The 22,299-nt window shown below is 43.0% G+C and overlaps 1 protein-coding gene across 1 annotated transcript in view; it reads left to right on the top strand.

Moving 5' to 3' along the window:
* CORIN (corin, serine peptidase) overlaps positions 1-22,299 on the top strand; it is a 387,335-nt gene that overhangs the window by 111,126 nt on the left and 253,910 nt on the right. Inside the window, exon 3 of the mRNA XM_040334981.1 lies at positions 7,805-8,212. Within this exon, the coding sequence (XP_040190915.1) occupies positions 7,805-8,212 (408 nt within the window). The remainder of the gene's footprint in view (positions 1-7,804; positions 8,213-22,299) is intronic.

Consider the following 22,299-nt stretch of genomic DNA (forward strand, 5'->3'; position numbering starts at 1 on the left):
TAGGAACGCCTACTCCCGCGGGAGTGAGAACCCGGAAACCGGGTGGAAAATAACAATAAGTCGATATGTACAGCAAAAAAAAAAAAAACGGCATAGTGTAAATGTTGGATTTATGCTGAATGGAATATTAAATACATGTTTTTAGGGTGAACCTCCGCTTTCATTTTATGGGAAAAAAAGGGGGGAAGGTTGCCTGGTTGCATTACATAAACATTTTTGAATGTGGGACAAGTACATATTAGTGGTTGCTTCTCTTTTAGTATGCAAAATCCCTTGTTTGATATAACTAATAGCAGACTCCAGTCATCAGCATCACCTGCCTAAGTAGATTTCACCCACCAACAAACTCAAAACATATTTGCCAAAGAGTATATATTGGATGATGCAAGCTTCTGAGGACTTCCTGGACATGTTTATTAGCAGAATTCATTGCATCTCTACATATGTTTTGCTTTTGTATGCAGAGCTATACAAACAGATGCAAGTTATTTCTATTTAGATCTTAAAGCGGAGTTCCACCCACTTTTTCTTCTGAACACTATCAGCTTCAGAATTGAAAAAAAAAACCTGCATTGGGCATTTTTTTTCTTTCTCTTCCTCTACCTTGTTTCCACGGCTTTAAATATTGTTTTCTGTTTCTCCTGTCCGGGGGGGTTTAAGCCACCTTCTGCGGCGCACTTGCTACTGGGAGATGTGTGTCGTGATTCCCAGGAGTCAGTGGACATCGCCGTTATATACAACAGAAGTGACGTTATATCGCGGCCATCTTGGTACATCCGCACTCGTCCGCAGTAAGCCTGGAGTTAGAAGTCTGCAAGCGAACATCTTTATACAACCACCGGAGTCTTGCTTTTCACAGTTATTTTTTATCAGTAAACTCAGCTTATATAGTGAAATGCTGTATTTAGAAATCCGTCTGACTGTTTTGATGTTTAATTTTAAAAGCAGCGGTGTTCTGTCACAACAGTAAACCTGTGAGATCAGCAGGCTTGCTGCTGCTTTTAAAATTCAACATCAAAACAGTCTTACGGACTTCTAAATACAGTATTTCACTATATAAGCTGCGTTTACTATTAAAAAAAACTGTGAAAAGCAAGACTCTGGTGGGTGTATAAAGATGTCCGCTTGTCAACTTCTAACGCTAGGCTTACAGCGGACGAGTGCAGGTTTACCAAGATGGCCACGACGCAACGTCACTTTGGTTGCCTATTATGATGGGCAGCGGCTTACTGATAAATCACCACCTCTTAGCATCACTATGGCAACCAGAGACAATCCCTTTGTTGCACCCTGTGTGTAAAGCGCATGTGTGAGATCAAGAGGTGCATGCTGGGTAGCCAGGAGCACCTTATCCTGGAAAAGCAATCTAGTGGGCTTAACATGGAAAGACAAAGGTTAGTTAAAAAAAAAAGAAGGAAATACAGCGGTGGTTTCACTGACATCATCATTTATAAAATTAGATTAATAACAGCAGAACATGTGACTTTTATCTTTTATAAAAAAAAAAATGTGGGTGGAACTCTGTTTAATAGTTTGGTTAGATAGAATGCTGCTGTTTCATTTCAATGCAGAACACACAACAGTATCACCCTGTTAAAGCATGTGGAAAATCAACAAATTTACTGGCAGGATCAACAGATTATTAAACCTGTAGTACTGGGGCAGACTGCAGCATATACAGTAAAACCTTGGATTGAGAGCATCATTTGTTCCAGAAACATGCTTGTAATCCAAAGCACTTGTATATCAAAGCAAATTTCCCCATAAGAAATAATGGAAATTCAGATTCGTTCCACAACGATTTATTCATAAGGCCTTATGAATTGTAATACATCCCTATGGGATCGCGTCCGTTAGCGGATGGAGCATCCGCTAGCGTCCGCGTCCGTCGGGATCCGCTTTTCCGAACGGAAGAAACCCTATTTTTCTTCCGTTCGGCGGAGCGGAACTGATGCAGATGGACAGACGGTCCGTCTGCATCAGGTTCCCCATAGGGGACAGCGGAGCAGAGACAGGGCAGTCCCTGCACTGTGTGCGGGGACCGCCCTATCCGCCGACAGCTGAGCGGGGATCCCCGCTGAGCCGATGGAGACACACGGAGCGGACCCGGAACTGGTCCGCTCCGTGTGAAAGAGCCCTAAGTCCTTCAGTTTATAATCCATATTGAAAGATTATAGCAATGTGATGGCAGCCTCTACAAGTGGAGTAGAAGCAAAATCCATCAGGAGAAAAGTGTAGCAATATGGTTACATTTAACCACTTAAGACCCGGACCAATATGCAGGTAAAGGACCTTGTCCCTTTTTGCGATTCGGCACTGCATCGCTTTAACTGACAATTGCGCGATCGTGCGACGTGGCTCCCAAATAAAATTGGTGTCCTTTTTTTCCCACAAATAGAGCTTTCTTTTGGTGGTATTTGATCACCTCTGCGGTTTTTATTTTTTGCGCTATAAACAAAAATAGAGCGTCATTTTTAAAAAAAAATGTAATATTTTTTACTTTTTGCTATAATAAATATCCCCAAAAAAGATATAAAAAAAAACGTTTTTTTTCCTCAGTTTAGGCCGACACGTATTCTTCTACCTATTTTTGAAAAAAAAAAATCGCAATAAGCGTTTAACGATTGGTTTGCACAAAATGTATAGCATTTACAAAATAGGGGATAGTTTTATGGCATTTTTATTAATAATTTTTTATTACTACCAATGGCGGCGATCTGCGATTTTTTTTCGTGACTGCGACATTATGGCAGACACATCGGACAATTTTGACACATTTTTGGGACCATTGGCATTTTCACAGCAAAAAGTGCTATAAAAATGCATTGATTATTGTGAAAAAGACAATTGCAGTTTAGGAGTTGATTGATTGATTTTTAATATTTCTTTACAGCGCCACATACACCCTGAAGGGTGTGTCTAAGCACTGGAAGGAGGTCCGCTGGTTAACCACTAGGGGGCGCTGTAGGGGTTAAGTGTGACCTCATGTGTGTTTCTAACTGTAGGGGGGCGGGGCTGGACTTGTGACATCACTGATCGTCTTTCCCTATATCAGGGAACAGACGATCAGTGACACTGTCACTGTGAAGAACTGGAAAGTTGTGTTTACACACACCTCTCCCCGCTCTTCAGCTCCTATGACCGATCGCGGAACTCCGGCGGCGATCGGGTCAACGGGTCCCGCTGTCACGGGTGCCCGCGACCCACGGCTGGGCACCTAAAGAGGACGTACAAGTACGTGATTGTGCCCAGCCGTGCCATTCTGTTAATGAAGGTACAATATTTAGCAACTCACATTGTTGATGATTAAAACTGGCACATCTAAGTAAAGCTTGGCTTGAAACGCTTGTGGATCGCAGTGTGGAAGAGATGACGTTGATGGCGATACAGAGGATGGTCTATGTGGACATCTTTACCCCGGATTCCTGCCTATTTGGATGTGCCCGTTTTAAACATCAACCACGTGAGTTGCTAAATGTTGTACCTTCATTAAATATAACCATCTAGCTACACTTAGAGGCTCCTTTCTTATTTTTTATACAAAGTTGTGACATGACGCTACTTGTATATCATGTCAACATTTTTTTTTAAATGTTGCTTGTCTTGCAAAACGCTCTCAAACCAAGGTTTTACTGTATGCGATTTCTTAATTTAGCCCATGTTTTACCATGTTGTATTAATGTCTTTAGTCTTTTTTTGATACAGCTAATAATTTACTACACAAAGGACCATTTACAATGAATGGAGGCTGCTGATAAATTGATATATGATAAAGTAATGCCATTTAATATTTTTCTAACCTCAAGCATGTTATTCTAACTTCAGTCAATGACATCAGAGTCAGTGCTTCCATTTCCCTCCCAGCAGTTCTTGAAAAAAAGGAAATAAAAAAACAAATTGTTGCCTTCTCCTAGAATTGTATTTCTCATTTTAACAGGGCATAGCTAAAAATAGTTTACCATGAAATGCCGGGGATATATTTACACACACACAAGATTGAAAGTGAGTTATGGCAGAAGCAAGACTGATTACATTTAAAAAAGCTTTTTTTTTTTTTTTCAAAAGAAAACGGATATTAGATTATAGCATGGACTCAAGAGCGCCATACAAATCATTTAATTTTCTTTATGGTTTTAGTTCCACTGAAGGGAAAGCAGAAAGCTGTCACGACAGCTGCATTGTGTGCGGGCACAAACATTATTATTGGTTAAAGCAATATGCAACCCACACAGGGTTGGAGTTTTTTCATTATCCTACATGACAAATAAATTTCATACAACAAACATGGGTAGCACCATTTTCCGCATAGCCGGTTTCTAAATATACAAAGTGGCAGAACGATGCCCTTTCAAACACCAGTACTGAGCAAGATAATCTTAAAATACATGACATTTAAAGGCTGATGAAGAGGAAATGTTATCTCAGTTCAGGAAACTCAATGAGCTACAGTAATCTAATTGCAATTAAAGTAAAATGACACTGTATCATTATGTGCAATCACAAGTGGGATAAAGGTAATTGCCCATTGAAACAATATATTAAATTCACTGCGAACACCTTGAGATATAGAAATGAGGGTAACCTGTTATATTCAAGCCTGGTAATGTGGCTTTGCATTACATTATTTGAAAGATTAACATAAAACTTGTTAATATACGTCTTTGTTTTATATAAATGATTGTAGGGTATAATTAGATTATGTAACTTTTCAATCTCTAAATTCATTTACATGCATCAATTTTAGAGGTGAACTCCAGGCAAACCGCTATATGCACAATTGAAATACAGATTAGGGATTTACACTACTCTTCCACACAGCACAGCCCTGTTAAGCATGGCAGGAGACCTGATTCTATTATTTTTTTATAAATATTCTTATTCTTATTTCCCTTAAAAAACTCTGCCTTGCGAACCCGCCACAAGCTCCGTGAACCGTGCCCGTGGGACCAGCGGACTCTGTGTCCGCTTCTGTCCCGCGATCGTGTCATGGAGCAGCAGAACGGGGGGGATGCCGTTGTAAACAAGGCATGTCCCTGTTCTGCCTAGTGACAGGACCCTGATCGTCGGCTCCCTGTCATCGGGAGCAGCGATCAGTGTCATGTCACAGTAAGCCCAGCCCCCACACCGTTAGAATCACTCCCTAGGAAACACTTGACCCCTTCCTCGCCCCCTACTGGTTAACCCCTTCACTGCCAGTATCATTTACACAGTGGTAAAACATGTACATCTAAGGCCTCGTACAGATGGGCAAACATGTACGATGAAAACGGTCCGCCGGACCGTTTTCAGCGTACATGTCTGCCCGGAGATTTCTGTATGATGGCTGTACACACCATCATACAGAAATCCGCGCGTACTCGACGCGGCGACGTGCGCGGCCCTGGCAGTTCAATGCTTCCACACATGCGTCTCAGTCATTCGACGCATGTGAGGGATGGCGGCCGCTCGGACATGTATGGTAGGTCTGTACAGACGACCGAACATGTCCGACGGACAGGATTCCAGCGGGCATGTTTCTAATCCTGTTTAGAAATATTTGCCCGCTCGAAAAAGGCCCGGCGGGCAAATGTACGCTGGAATCCTGTCCGCTCGGCTGTACAGACGACCGAACATGTCTGCTGAAACTGGTCCGCGGACCAGTTTCAGCAGACATGTTCGGTCGTCTGTACGGGGCCTTAAAGTAATGGAGGGAGGATGGCCAGAGTTTCTTATAGAAGAGTAGGAACCTTTTCAGGAAGGTGAGGAAGATAAAGGACAGAGGTAGACCAGGAATAAAGCCCCATACAGCCCTTCATACGTAACTTCTCTGTAGAAAAATCTGAGGCTCCCTAGGGCCCAAGTACATGTGAAGAAACCTTACATACAGTATATATTAGACATAGCCCACCATGTCAAAGCAAAATAGTTGTCAAATGAAGATTTCTCCCAGGGGCCGAGCTGTACCAGACCCATCTAAATATCTGTGGATGGTGGGCAGCTCCTAGTGGGAAGGATCAATGAAGAGCTCAAGGAAAAACCTGTTTTATTTTATTTAAAGATATCTTTTTAAAAACAGTTTTCTATTTTTCTTAGGCAATTAGGTATTACATTTTAACTGAATGTTAACCTTTAAATACACAGATGAAATACAAATAAGGGAACAGTTTTACCTGCCAGAGCATTTACAGCTCTATACATTTAAAGCAGGGATCTTCAAACTACGGCCCTCCAGTTGTTCAGGAACTGCAATTCCCATCATGCCTAGTCATGTCTGTGAATGTCAGAGGTTTACAATGCCTCATGGGATGTATAGTTCCCCAACAGCTGGAGGGCCGTAGTTTGAGGATCCCTGCATTAAAGGGTTAGTAAAGTTTTTTTTTTAAATAACAAACTTGTCATACTTACCTCCACTGTGCAGTTTGTTTTGCACAGAGTGGCCCCGATCCTTGTCTTCTGAGGTCCCTAGGCGGTTGTCTTGGCTCCTCCCCGCAAGAGCTAACTCCCTCTGGGAAGCTCTCTCCCAAGGGGGGTTAGCTTGCAGGTGCACTCCCGTGCTATACAGTGGTGGCCATAGCCGCCAAGTGTATCACTCGGCCCGTCACTCGGAAAATGATAAATGGTTTTCATTTTTTTTTACATATATGTGAAAAGTGTGGCGTGCATTTGTATTCAGCCCCCTGTACGCTGACTCCCCTAACTAAAATCTAGTGGAACCAATTGCCTTTAGAAGTTCCCTAATTAGTAAATAGAGTCCACCTGTGTGTAATTTAATCTCAGTATAAATACAGCTGTTCTGTGAAGCCCTCAGAGGTGTGTTAGAGAACCTTCGTGAACAAAGAGCATGTCAGGGAGGTCAGGCAGGTCAGGGATAAAGTTGTGGAGAAATTGGTAGGTTGGGTTATAAAAAAATATCCCAAGCTGTGAACATCTCACGGAACACTGTTTCATCCATCATCCGAAAATGGAAAGAGTATTGCACGGAAAACCTACCAAGGCTGGGCAAGGAGAGCATTAATCAGAGAAGCAGCCAAGAGGCCCATTGTAACTCAGGAGGAGCTGCAGAGTACCACAGCTCAGGTGGAATAATCTGTCCAAAGCCCAACTATTAGTCGTGCACTCCACAAATCTGGCCTTTATTGAAGAGTGGAAAGAAGAAAGCCATTGTTGAAAGAAACCCATAAGAAGTCCCATTTGCAGTTTGCGAGAAGCCATGTGGGGGACACAACAAACATGTGGAAGAAGGTGCTCTGGCCAGATGAGACCAAAATTGAACTTTTTGGCCTAAAAGCAAAACGCTATGTGTGAGGGAAAACTAACACTGCACATCACCCTGAACACACCATCCCCACCGTGAAACATAGTGGTGGCAGCATCATATTGTAGGGATGCTTTTCTTCAGAAGGGAAAGGGAAGCTGATCAGAGTTGATGGGAAGATTGATGGAACCAAATACAGGGAAATCTTAGAAGAAAACCTGTTAGGCCCCGTACACACGACCAAGTTTCTCGGCAGAATTCAGCCAGAAACTCGATCGGAGCTGAATTCTGCCGAGAAACCCGGCCGTGTGTACACTTTCGGCCGAGGAAGCCGACGAGTTCCTCGGCGAGCCAAATAGAAAACATGTTCTCTATTTCCTCGTTGTTCAATGAGGAAAGTTGGCTCGCCGAGATCCTCGGCGGCTTCACAAGGAACTCGACGAGCAAAACGATGTGGAATGTTGTAAGGGGTATGAATACTTTTTCAAGCACTGTTTATATATTTTTATGTATAGGTAGAGACAGGTTTTAATGCAGACAGTGTTTTAATTGTTTATTTTTCCTTTTTAGGTGTAATAGACAGAAATTGTTTTGCCTTTAATAGAAGTGACCCATTAACCAACAGCATTGAAATAGGACCTAATCACATTCCTTTTGTAAAGATGGGGGACAATGCTTCAGAAAGGACGCTTGGAAAATGGGATGCACCGACTCCTTTGTGGAACTCTATTACTCAAGATGACCAAAATATTGAAAACGTTGGAAGGGAGAAAGAGACTGTGCATCAGAATCCGATTTCCTCCTTTACACCCAGCACAGTGGAGGAACATAGCACAAAGCAAGGGATGGAAAAGGCCAAAGAGCACCAAGGAGATATTAGTATGCTGGAAAGAGCAAGCCACTGGCCCACCACAGTTGCTTCAAAGTTCTTGGGAGATAAAGATACCACTCCAATGGCTCCTGCATTTGTCAAAGAAGGTAAGAATCACACCTATTCTTCTTTCATATATCCTGAACATTAGAAAAATAGCTGCGCAACTAATGTGAATACTATAGTAGTGTTAGTACAAAGTAAAACAAATCTATCACCCATAAATGGGATGTTACATTGATTGTGAGAAAAATTAAACATGTGAGAGTCTATTGTTCAAACAACAAAAAAGTGCATCTGATGGTAATTTGATAGTAGAAAATTCCTTTTCCCATTCAAGCAGATAGTGACATCAAAAATGCATGAACCTCAGAAAAGTGCATGGATAGACAGGACACCTCCACCTCTCAATCACACTGTCCCTTACCAGAAGGGAAGATCCCAACTAGAGATCTTCTGACAGCAGACGGCTTACTCCCCAGCCAGGGGGTTACTTGGCAGGATATCCAAGAGCTAAAAACTTCTCCCACAGTGGACCGATAACCAATGGAGATAGAAACCAATATGGAGAAGAAAAAAGCTACATAGTGTGAACCCATATAACGATTTATTAAAAGAGATTAAAATCACACTTACAAGAATGTAGATAAAATTTGCAGTGAAAATATAGCCGTTTCGTCTCATAAGACTTCGTCCTGGGGCACGTGCCCCAGGACGAAGTCTTATGAGACAAAACGGCGTAGGGTGGCGGCGTGCTGACGTCTAGAAACCGCATACTGTGTCCCGGAGTGAACGGGTTGTGCTAGCCGGCCGGCTATATTTTCACTGCGAATTTTATCTACATTCTTGTAAGTGTGATTGTAATCTCTTTTAATAAATCGTTATATGGGTTCACACTATGTAGCTTTTTTTGAAGTCTGTCAACACAGGCCCTCAATGTGCTCCCATGTCACTCCTGAACTGAGCAGAGTTTGCTGTCTGATGGCAAGAAGTGGAGTTCTTTATTATGTTCAGGAGTGCCCTGTAGGTCCATTTCCATTGCAGCTAAGGGAACAGAGGTCAGTGCATAACAATCACCTGTATTCATGGGTGGCTAGTAAATAAATGTTGAGTGGTCAGCTGGGTTTTTCAGGACCAGAAGAATATTAGCATTGGGTTTATACACCCTGCCTAGATTAATTTAGGTCGTGTCTGCTTGTTGAACACCATACTGGAAGGTAAACTGACTTCTGTTCAAACTGGCCCTAATGGAGATGTATATTGTGTATGACTGAAGTAGACAAATGAGGCTTGATGGCAGAGGCTAGTGAAAGTGAATGAATACTTTGTTCAGTTGTTATTTAGAGTTTGACGGGACCATAATATTGAATGATGTTTTTACAAATCAGGAGGATTTAATGAGTATGCACAACACCTCATTCCTATTAACGCTTCTCCATGAAGAGATGTCAGTCATATTTGCCCATACATTTGCATGCATTCATTTGCTCAGCAGCTTAATGTGTATATATAGCATACTTTTTTAGACATATTTCAGGCTGATGAAAACAGTACTATAACAGGTTAATGGCTGACAATCACAAACACTGGGTTACCTGAAATGTGAAAATAGGGATTCTTAAAGAGTCTATAAAGAGCAAAAATTGATAGTATGATAGTATGATAGTATTGCAGCCTCCCCATCCTAATGCTCCGTACACATGATCGGATTTTCTTCTAAACATGGGTAGAATTGTTTCCGCGCATTCGTCGGAATTGTTACAGACGATCGGATTTTCCAATAGGATTTTTTTCTGGCGGAAAATTTGAGAACCAGCTCTCAATCTTTTGTTGGCAGAAATTCCGACAGCAAAAGTCTGATGGACCATACACACAATCGGAATTTCCATTCAAAAGCTCACGTCGGACTTTTGCTGTCGTAATTTCTAATCGTGTTTACCGGGCATTAGATGTGGTGGATACATACATTTTTTTTTTACCCTTTTTATCCTTTATTTAACCTTGTAATCCTACCGTAGTCTGACCATTGGGTGACAACTAAACTGTGCTGAGAAGTGTTGTCACACTAGTAAAAGGGGTGTGTATGTAAATACCACAATGTTAGGACTACACATAACCTCACTCTCTTCTCCATAACAGAGGGAGGCATTTTGTAGTCCAGGGAACAATGCTAACTGACAGCAGTCCAGAGCCATAAAGCAAAGAAAGTTAACAACTCTCAAGATTTCTGGCTAGATAAACAGCTACTACCTCCCTGCGCTTGCTGTGCCCCAGTGCCACTCTGTTCCATTGACTCCGGACATTGTGTAAGCTCCATGTTGATAGTGTGGGAGCTTACACGGGGGTTGATGATATCACACCCTTTCTCACGTGACAGTGTTTCGGCATTTGGCATTATAGGTAGAGGTTGCATGCTACCCCAAACCCAGACATTCTTAATGGAGCAAAGGAGCAGTGTGGAAGTGTGGCAGACTTTATAATAAGTGAGTCAAAGTGTTTTTTTCTCAAAGAAAAAGTTTTTTTTGAGTATAAGAAAAGCATAAGGCAGTTCCAGAACACAAGAAGTTCACATACTCTGCAGGGTACAGCTTACAGTAAAATCAGTACAGTATATGAGCAGCACACAACCATAAATAAGCACATCTTATGGTCTCAATACAAGTAATTACCACCTTTCGGCTCCTCAGGTATACCTATGCAAACATGAGGATAAATCACATATTCAGTTACAGCAATATGACCTGTGCGAGCTTTAGAAAAATCGATCATAGACCAAATCCACCGGGGCTATGGACGTCCAACCATGAGGCCCACAGTTTATCATATTTGGCTCGGGTGCCCCTACGTTGATAAATACGTTTTTCCAAACGGAGAGTGTCACCCATTTGCCTAATGCAGTGGATTTCCAGTGTCTCAGAATCAATTTACAAGCCTGAAACAAAGCTCGACCAATAGCCTGTTTAGGGATATCCTCCATCGGGAGGCCATCTATTATCCCCAGCAAGCAAGGTTTAGGGTCTAGTAGTATCTGGACCTGGAAAACCTTGTTGAGAGTGTCAATGACTTCCTTCCAATATAAGTGTAGTTTTGGGCATTGCCATAAAAGATGTATGAGATCACCATGGTCTCTACAGCATCTGGTGCAAGTAGAGTCAGTACTCACCCCCATACTGGCCAGTCTAGCCAGCGTTTAGTGTACCCTGAGTATTATATAGAGCTGTGATGGCCACGTTCAACGAACACTGGGGGACCGCCTGCAAGGCTTCCTCCCATTGCTCATCTTCAAATGCGCCAACATCTTGTCCACACTGGGACACTGCCTTTAAAGGGGCATCCCGTAGGTAGAGATTCAGCAGCATAGTCAGAGTGGTTTTTAAAGAGACTCTATCATTTTGTTCTGGCTGGACAAAAGGAACATATCCTCTTTTTATGAAATTCTCACAGGCTGAAGACTATTCATTTAAGATGCGTGACTCCTAAAATTGTATTATTGTATAATTTCACATATCTGTGGTGGTAAACTAAGAAATGATAGCAGTATCGGGGAATATTATCAACCACAAAGGAATAGAGAGAAATATCAGAAACAGAATATGCTATAAAAGAAATAACAGAAAAAAAAAACTGAATATGCTATAAAAGAAATAACAGAAAAAAAATGAATATGCTATAAAAGAAAAAAAAAAAAAAATGGGCTAAAATATCTTTTAGTATTATTTTTAGTCAATTGGCTGGCTTGGCTTTGACAGCAGAAATCATAGTACAAGTACTGGAACTCCTAACATCTAAAGTTTCCAGGAACTGTTATCTAAGAACTGGGTATTGCTTTACAAACTTATGTCCAAGTTCTTCAACATACCAAGAAAAGCCAATTGTATTTTACACATCACTCAAACTGCTTATTCCAGTGGTGACAATGGGAAAAGATATTTTCTTTAGTACATGCAGATCCTTTTGAAATATATGCAAACTATCTTGTTGGTGTCGCTTAGGTGTCCATTGAGACAGTAGGAAAGAAAATATGTTATTTTAGAAGCACTGAGATCCACTAAAGCCGAGTACACACGATAGGTTTGTCTAATGAAAACAGACCGATGGGCCCCATCTGTCTTTTTTCCATCGGTGTTAAAAAATAGAACGTGTTTAAAAATGTTCCTATGGATAAAAAAAACGATAGAAAAATCTGATCGTCTGTGTGGAACTCCATCGGATAAAAATCCATGCATGCTCAGAATCAAGTCGAGGCATGCTCGGAAGCAATGAACTTTTTTTTTCGGCTCTTCGTAGTGTTTTAAGTCACCGCGTTTTGGCACGGTCAGATTTTGGACTGATGGGGCCAGATTCACAGTACAAGTACGCCGGCGTACCTACTGATACACCGGCGTACTTTCAAATTTGCCGCGTCGTATCTTTAGTTTGAATCCTCAAACCAAGCTTCGTACGCCTTCGGATCGTAGGTGCAATTCTTGGCGCCCGCTGGGTGGAGTTCGCACTGTTTTCCGCGTCGGGTATGCTAATTTGCTTTTTCCGGCGATCCACGAAGGTACGCGTGGCCGTCGCATTCTCTTACGTCGTCGCTAGTCGGCTTTTCCCGGCGTATAGTTAAAGCTGCTATTTTGTGGCCTATAGTTAGATTTGCCATGTTAAAGTATGGCCGTCGTTCCCGCGTCGAATTTTTAAATTTTTTTTTTTTGCGTAAGTCGTCCGTGAAAGGACGTAACTCACGTTGACGTTCAAAAAATGACGTCGGTGCGACGTCATTTCGCGCAAAGCACGGCGGGAAATTTCAAAACGGAGCATGCGCAGTACGTTCGGAGCGGGAACGCGCCTAATTTAAATGATCCACGCTCCCTACCCGGATCATTTGAATTAGGCGGGCTTGCGCCGGAGGGATTTACGCTACGCCGCCGCAACTTTACAGACAAGTGCTTTGTGAATCAAGCACTTGCCCGTAAAACTTGCGGCGGCGTAACGTAAATGCGATACGTTACGCCGCTGCAGATGTACCTGAATCTGGCCCATGGTGTGTAGGCAAGACTGATGAAAGTCAGCTTCATCGGATATCCGATGAAAAAATCAATCGGATTAGATTCCATCAGATATCCGATCGTGTGTACAGGCCAGGGCTTAACACTTTAATAAAATAAAAACTAAAAACTGTCAGAATTAGTGCTTTGGAGCTTTACAACTAATAAACCCTTCTAACTCACGATAGAGCACCTTCTGTGCTAAGCGTATTGCCAACAATTCTAAGAAATAAGTATTTCACTGTTGCAGGTTCTGATTTCATTATAATTGCGATAATCACAAAAATGTATGTGGGAAGTGGAAAAAAAAAAAAACATTATTTTATTTTGAACAAAACGACATTTGTTTTCACAATGGTCCGAACAATTGCCAGTGTAATACCAGGATGATTGTTAAAAAAGGAGGTACGGCGCAAAAACAATATATGTGAAAAAATCACAGATTTTTTTCACATATATTGTTTTTGCGCCGTACCTCCTTTTTAAACACTTTTCCTAAATTTGTATCTACAATTTTTGGTACTGGCAGCATTTACACTTTTTTTTGTTTAGCGCAGTGTCCTTTCCACTTTTTTTCAATACCAGGATGATGCCAGTAAAGTTCAACTGCCCATAGAGCATTAAAAATCGCACCACCTTTTTTTCATTATATGTTTTATATTCTTAAAATGGAATGTGTAAAAAATGCAACATCTACTCGTTCTTTTAGCTTTTCAGAAAGGTGATGTAAAAATGCTGCATAACAAAAACAATATATATACACACACACATTAGGAGAATAATTTAAAGTCATTGGGCCAGATTCACAAAAGGGATACGACAGCGTTTCTCCTGATACGCTGTCGTATCCCTGTTTCTATCTATGCGACTGATTCATAGAATCATTTACGCATAGATATCCCTAAGATCCGACAGGTGTAATAGTTTTACACTGTCGGATCTTAGGATGCAGTACCGCGGCCGCCGCTGGGGGGGGAGTTTGCGTCGTAAACCAGCGTCGGGTATGCAAATTAGAAGTTACGGCCGATCCACAACGGTTTTTCGCGTTCGCTACGTCGTCCGTAGTCAAGTTTCCCGTCGCAAAGTTAGTCCTTTTTTTTTGGTGCCCTAACTTTAGTCAGCAAGTGTATTGCTGTCTAAAGTATGGCCAACGTTCCCACGTCGAAATTCAAAATTTAACGTCGTTTGCGTAAGCCGTCCGGGAATACGGAAGTACGCTATGCGCGTCACCGTTCAAAAAAATGATGTCACGGCGCGCAAAGCACGGCGGGAGTTAGGAAACGGAGCATGCGCAGTAGGTCCGGTGCGGGAGCGCGCCTAATTTAAATGGCACACGCCCATTTGAATTGGCCCGCCTTGCGCCGGAGGCCGCGGGCGTAGTTTTCATCGCAAGTGCTTGGTGAATCAGGCACTTGCGATGAAAAATTGCGGCGGTGTAACTTATCTAGGATAAGTTACGCCGCCGCGATTCTACGTGAATCTGGCCCATTCATCCCAGCTTCAACCTGCAGTGTTTAGACAAAGGTAACATTACAGGTCTTCCAGTGTGGTCCTGGGAGGATCATGAATCTTGGGAGAAAACATGCTGCAGCTTTGATGGAGCATCTTTTTGCAAGACTTTAGCCTCATACACACAATCGGACTTCAAACAAACTTTTTTGTGGATTTTTGTTCGAAGGACTTTGGCCGTGAACTTGGTATGCATACACACGGCAGGACTTTTTCAGCCAACAAACATGAACGTAGTGACGTAATTGACGTACTATGTGGTTTTTCTGCTCTTTAGTGCAATGCATTCCCCTCAAACCATATCTTACACAGACTTTCTGTCTCCGACAAAAGGTATTCACACCTGGAAAGGTCTTAGGAGCAGACCTGAATTAACACCTCTACAGCCTTACACAATGGACAATGGAATATCTTAGGAGTCTATTGACCTGGTTTGGGTCAACATCAACCAACAACTTGTAATATCTCCAATTGCAATATGAGCTATCAGTAATGTCCCCTGTCCTGTAATTTAGGATATCATTTCTCAGTCACCCTATGGCCCTATCGGACATAAGGTGACCCTAGACATAAGAGTTATTACGCTGGCACAGGAGTACCCCTCATCCTTACAAAGTCTCTGTTTGTCCCGGGTCATTTCGTTACAATGACCAAACCATTTTTCTGGAGGCTCACCATGACCTCTCTTACATGGAATTCTTACCTTCTTTATATTTGAGATCCGTAACGCTTGCCACAACCTTGCAGGACAAAGTATCCGGCTCACTTCAAGCGGTTCAACTATGACTTTAACCAGTTTCACTCTAACTTTGTGCTCCTACGCAGTATCTAATCAGTTTTCTTCTGCTCCCTCACTACTCCACTGCAGTATATACTCAGTTTACTTCTGCTCCCCCACTACTCCATTTGGGGAGTAAAGGAACTCCTGTGCAAGATACGAGCCACTGGAATCAAAGCTTACACAGGGCTACACATTTCCCATGTGACAGTATTGATTGGCCCAGAGCTGTCGCAGGGAGTAAGTCATATGCTCCTCAATGCCTGAGCATTTCATTTGCCACCCGTCACGGAACAGAGTGGCTGGGGGTTGAAGGAAAAGTAAGCATGATGCAGAGAATGGGGGGATTAATGCAAATTAGTTGATTTTCCCATAAAAGGCAAATCATAGGTTTACATTAACCGCTTAAGGACGGCCACACGATCATTTACGTTGACAGAATGGCACGGCTTAGCAAATGGGCGTACAGGTACGTCCCCTTTAATTTCCCGCAGTGTAGTCGCACGCACGCCAATGCCGGCGCGACCCTGTCGCAAGCTCCATGGCTGTGCCTGTGGACTCAAAGTCTGCCGGTGTGACGAAGCTTAAGAACAGGGAGATGTCAGTGTAAACGCAACATCTCCCTGTTCTTCCTAGTGACATATCACTGATCGTCTGTTTCATGTCATTGGGAACAGCAATTAGTGATGTGTCACTCATAGCCACACCCCCTAACAGTTAGAATCACTCCCTAGGACACACGTAACCCCTTCAGCGCCCCCTACAAGTTAACCCCTTCACTGCCAGTATAATTTTCACAGTAACAGTGCATTTTTATAGCACTGATCGCTGTTAAAATGACAATGGTCCCAAAATAGCGCCAAAAGTGTCCGATGTGTCCGCCATAATGTCGCAGTCATGATAAAAATACGGTATATATACCGTATTTATCGCAGTCATGATAAAAATACGGTATATATACCGTATTTATCGGCCTATAACACGGACAAGGGGGTAGATCCTCGTACAACGGCGCATTATTGCGCCGGGCATGGCGTATCTAAGATACACTACGCTGCTGTAATTTACTTTTTTTGTTTCGAATCCTCAACGAATTTGCGCCATAAGTTACGGCGGCGTAGTGTATCTTTTGCGGCATAAGGGCGCGGGATTCAAATGGAAATGATGGTGGCGTGTTTTATGTAAATACGTCGTGACCCGATGTAAACAACGTTTTTTTTTAAACTGTGCATGCGCCGTCCGTGAGGGTATCCCAGTGCGCATGCTCGAAATTAACCCTGAACAAGCCAATGCTTACGACGGTGATGTCATTCTACGCAAATTCCTATTCGCGAACGACGGCCATACTTAACATTGAGTACGCCTCAGAACGGCAGCTTTAACTATAAGCCGGAAAAAGCCGAACGCAAACGACGTAAAAAAATGCGCCGGGCCGACGTACGTTCGTGGATCGCCGTAACTAGCTAATTTGCATACTCAACGCGGATTTCGACGGGAACGCCACCTAGCGGCCGCCGAAAAAATGCGGCTTAGATCCGACGGCGTACTAAGACGTACGCCTGTCGGATCGATCCCAGATGCCGTCGTATCTTGTTTTGTGGATACAAAACAAAGATACGACGTGGGAAATTTTAAATTACACCGGCGTATCAGTAGATATGCCGGCGTAATCCTTTTGTGGATCTGCCCCAAGGTGTATAACACGCACCCTAACTTTATGAGGGAAGTTTCAGGAAAAAAACTTTCCACAGCCCCCTGCGTATAACACGCAGGCACAGTTTACCCTCTATTTTCAGGGTAAAAAAGTGAGTGTTATACGCCAATAAATACAGTATATATATATATATATATATATATATATATATATATATATATATATATATATATCATTTGTTCTTCCTCCCTTTTTTTCATCTGTATTTTTTTAACTATATGAAATACGGTATTTATGCATTTTTTCCATTAATATTCTATTTTTAGAGTTTATAAAATATCCTATTATGCCACTTTTAAAGGCCTTGAGTCAGACGAAGCGGAAATTCGCGAAACGTGTAGGAAATACCTTTTTCTATGCTTGGGAATCGCACACACTGAACTTGAAATCTCTGTAACTGTAACTTGGTTTTATCTCATGTTTTGATCTGTTAGTCCCCATTCACACCTAGGCGTTTTGTCGCCTGTAGTGTGACGCCGCTGCCGCCAGAGGGCTGGAAACACATTGCCCTCTATGGAGATGGTTCACATCTCCACGCCGAACGCCTGTCGCCTGCCGCCTGAAAAAAGGTCCCGGACCTTTTTTTCAGGCGGCTTTCGGCGTTCGGGAACCATCTCCATAGAGGGGCACATCCTAGGTGCACATCTAGGTGGACAATTGCGGCGTTTTGTCGCCGCAAATCGCGGTACAAAACACCGCTATTTGCTGCCACAATTCGCGGGACAAAACGCTGCGATTTCGTCCGCCTAGATGTGAATGGAGCCTTAGGCCCCGTACACACGATAGAATCCATCCGCAGATAAATCCCAGCAAATGGGTTTCTGCGGATAGATCCTATGGTGTGTACACGCCAGCGGATCTGTTTCCGCGGAGAAATCTCCTCTGGGATGGATTCCAGCAGATCGGATATTTGCTGACATGCACAACAAATCCATCTGCTGGAATCCATTCCAACGGATGGATCCGCTCGTCTGTACAGACTCACCGGATCCATCCGTCCAAAGGGATTCCCCGCACGCGTCGTAATGATTTGACGCATGCGTGGAATTCCTTATATGACAGCGTCGCGCCCGTCGCCGCGTCATAATCGCGGCGACACGTCATCGCCAGAGGATTTCCGCGCGGATTTCAATGCGATGGTGTGTACACGCCATCGCATAGAAATCTGCTGAAATCCTCGAGAGGATTTATCCGCGGATACGGTCCGCTGGACCGTATCTGCGGATAAATCCTCTCGTGTGTATGGGGCCTTAGTCTTACTGCCCTTTTGCAGAAAAATAAAAGTTGTTTATTTTTCTATAATCTAAGTTTGTATATATTTATTTACTCCTCTGAGGCACACTCAAAGTCCCACCCCTCTCAACCCTTTTCTTGAAACATAGTTGCATGTTCTCTATCCAAAGTTCGATGGAATTCATCGGAATTACTCCGATGGGGCATACACACGGTCGGAATTTCCGATGGAAAAAGTCAGTCGGACTTTTTCCATTGGAAATTCCGATCATGTGTACGGGGCTTTACACCTGTATTTAACTCTTCTCCTACAGGCTGTGGATTAAACATGTTGATAACACCATAGTTTTCCTTAGTATAGAGCCTTGTATGGCTAAGGCAGGCCATAGATTATGCCATTTTCTTTCCTGCAACCATGGGTTGCAGAAAAGAAAGTAACTTAGGGCCAGATCCTCAAAAGGGATACGCCGGCGTATCTACTGATACGCCTGCGTATCCCTGTTTCTATCTTTGGAACTGATCCACAGAATCAGTTTCCAAGAGATAGACAGAAGATCCGGCAGGTGTAATAGTTTTACACTGCCGGATCTTAAGATGCAGTACCGCGACCGCCGCTGGGGGCATTCATCGTCGAAATTACGCGTCGGGTATGCTAATGAGGAGTTACGTCGATCTTCAAAGCTTTTTCGCGTTCGCTACGTCGCCGCTACGTTAGTTTCCCGTCGCTTAGTTACACTTTTGTAAAGCAGCCCTACTTTTACACAGCAGGCGTACTGCTGTGTAAAGTATGGCCGTCCTTCCCGTGTCGAATTTTAAAATTTTACGTCGATTGCGTAAGCCGTAGGGGAATACGGAAATACGCTACGCACCGATCAAAAAATGACGTCACGTCGTGCAAAGCACGTCGGGAAATTTGCGTCACAAGCATGCGCAGTACGTCCGGCGCGGGAGCGCGCCTAATTTAAATGGGACTCGCCCCATTAGATTAGGAACGCCTTGCGCCGGACGGATTTGAGTTACACCGCCGCAAATTTCCAGGTAAGTGTGCTGTGGATCGATACCTAACTTAGGAAATTTGCGGCAGTGTAACTTAAATCTGTTAAGTTACGTTGCGCTGCGGGGCTGTGGATCTGGCCCTTAATTCCGCCATCAACACAATGCTTCCCGCAGAGCTATTGTGTTCTCCCTGTGGGGGGATTATTGCTACTAGCTATGGCAATATTCACATGTAAAAATTCCGACATGCTGATCCCTGCTGAACTGGCTGAGATTCAAACCATCTATGGCTGGCTTAAATCTTATGCATAGTTGGAGAGAGTTCCCTTGTAAAGCTGTCATGTTAAACTAGTATTTTTGGTCCTTTTACAACTCTAGCATTCCCCAGGCAATTTGAGAATTTAATTAGTAAGTCAACCTTTTGCAAAAAAAGAAGATAAATGCACAATTATTGATTTATTTATTGCAAATGAGTCTGCAAAGCATTGCAGCTATGGTCAGTGAATGGTGGGTGCAATGCACAGGCTACAGCAGACTTTTCCTCCAGCTCTATTCCCAAAACGAGGTATGGGCTTTCAACAGGGCTGGGACACAGGAGGGGGTGGGTGTCAAGAGGGGTAGCACAGTGAAATCATGTGGGGGTGGGGTACCGCATGGTGAGTTCCTGCTACAGCGATGGGGACTCGTTATAGGAGTAGTGACAATAAACTCACTACAGGAGCAGTGACAGCATCCAGAGAGGACAAGAAAGACAGGAGGAAGTGAGAGGGGGGATTTATGTGGGGGAGAGGAGGGACCAACATTGAAATTCAGACACCAAGGCCCAGATTCTCGTATATGGGCGTAAAACTGTGTGGGCGTAACGTATCTGATTTACGCTATGCCGCCGCAAGTTTTACAGGCAAGTGCTTTATTCACAAAGAGCTTGCCTGTAAAGTTGCGGCGGCGTATCATAAATCACCCGGCGCAAGCCCTGCCTAATTTAAATTAGCCAGGTAGGGGGCGTGGAGCATTTAAATTAAGCGCGTTCCCGCGCCGAACTTACTGCACATGCGCCGTCCGAAAAGTATCCCAGGGTGCATTGCTCCAAATGACGTCGCAAGGACATCATTGGTTTCGACGTGAACGTAAATGGCGTCCAGCCCCATTCACGGACGACTTACGCAAACTACGTAAATTTCAAAATTTCGACGCGGGAACAACGGCCATACTTAACATTGGTTGCCCCTCATATAGCAAGGGCAACTTTACGCCGCGCAAAACTAACGTAAACGTCGTAACTTCACTGCGTCGACCGCGCGTACGTTCGGGAATTCGCGTATTTAGCTAATTTGCATACTCGACAGGGAAAACAACGGAGGCGACACCTAGCGACAAAAAAAAAATTGCATTTAAGATCCGACAGCGTAAGAGCCTTATGCCTGTCGGATCTAATGGATATCTATGCGTAACTGATTCTAAGAATCAGTCGCATAGATACGACGGCCCAGATTAGGACTTACGACGGCGTACATTGCGTTGCGCCGTCATAAGCCCTTTGAGAATCTGGGCCCAAATACTTTCACCCACTTTAGCTATTTTTTCCATTGGTTGAATGTTCTTATGGGCTCTTCTGATTAAATGTTCTTAAGGGTGTTTTCACATAGTATTGAATATTAGGGTGTTAGAGATTGTTATGTTTGCCCTGCAAAAAGCAAAAAGTAAATCTGACATTTCAAACATATTACAAACATTGCAGGTGTTTTGTGACTTTTCACGACTGCTGAGGCATTTGTAAAACAAACCTTTTATACATAGACCCCAAATTATATGTAAAGCCAAAAATCTTTATTTAAAATTAGTGTTATAGTTACATAGTTATCTGGTTTAAAAAAGTCCATCTAGTTCAACCAAATAAAGGGGAAGAAAAAGAAAAAATTACTTTTTTACAATCCTATATACACAATCCTATACCCACAGTAGATCCAGAGGAAAGAAAAAAAACAGCAAAGCATGATCCAATTTGCTCCAGCAGGGGGAAAAAAATCTTCCTGATTCCCTAAGAGGCAATTGGATAATTCCTGGATCAACTTTACCTATAAGGCCTCGTACACATGACCGAGTTTCTCGGCAAAAACCAGCAAGAAACTTGCTGGGTTTTTTTTTTTGGCCGAGGAAACCGGTCGCGTGTACATTTTCCGACAAGGAAACTGTTGAGGATCTCGTCGAGCCAAAAAGAGAGCATGTTCTCTTTTTCCTCGACGGGAATGGAGAAAATTGTACAAAGAAAATATTGCGCTTATTTTAAAAATTATTGTGTGAAGCTGCGATCAAAAAGTGTTATACTACACAAAAACAGATTAAAAGGAAAAAAGATCGCGCTAAAAATGATGATGACAGTAAATGGTGAACAAAGTTCAAAACAAATCAATGTGAATAGTCCCGCCACACGGGCAATTTAGTGAATTAATCTCCCAGGTGCACCAACGAAATCCACAAGAAGAGTGCTTTAAAGGAAAGATCCTCCACCAAGATTAAGAAGGGCCTCTTACCGGATGGAATTGATCTCCAGGTTATAAGAGATCTCACACAGCATGATAAGAGGTACTAGGATAATCACATAGGCAGCCACAGCATAGGAATCCTTATCACAGCAAGTCCTCATTAAGCCAGAAACTTCCCAATAGATCATCCAGAGGTATGCAAGAAAACAAAGGCTCACATAGTGTAAAATCCTTATGTTTTAATTGGAGAGAGTAGATGCAAATACACTTACATTTAGTAGTTAAAAACGTGCACATAAAAGCCGGCCAGCTTTGGAATCACAGCCCGTATCGGGTGCAAGGTACGCGGTGACGTCAGCACGCCGCCTCCCAACGTTTCGTCGCAAAACTGGACTTGATCACGGGATACGGGCGGCGCTCTGAGTCACCGCGTATATACATAAACAAACGGATG

The sequence above is a fragment of the Rana temporaria genome, chromosome 1 (genome assembly GCF_905171775.1).
Source record: "Rana temporaria chromosome 1, aRanTem1.1, whole genome shotgun sequence".
Taxonomy (NCBI): Eukaryota; Metazoa; Chordata; class Amphibia; order Anura; family Ranidae; genus Rana; species Rana temporaria.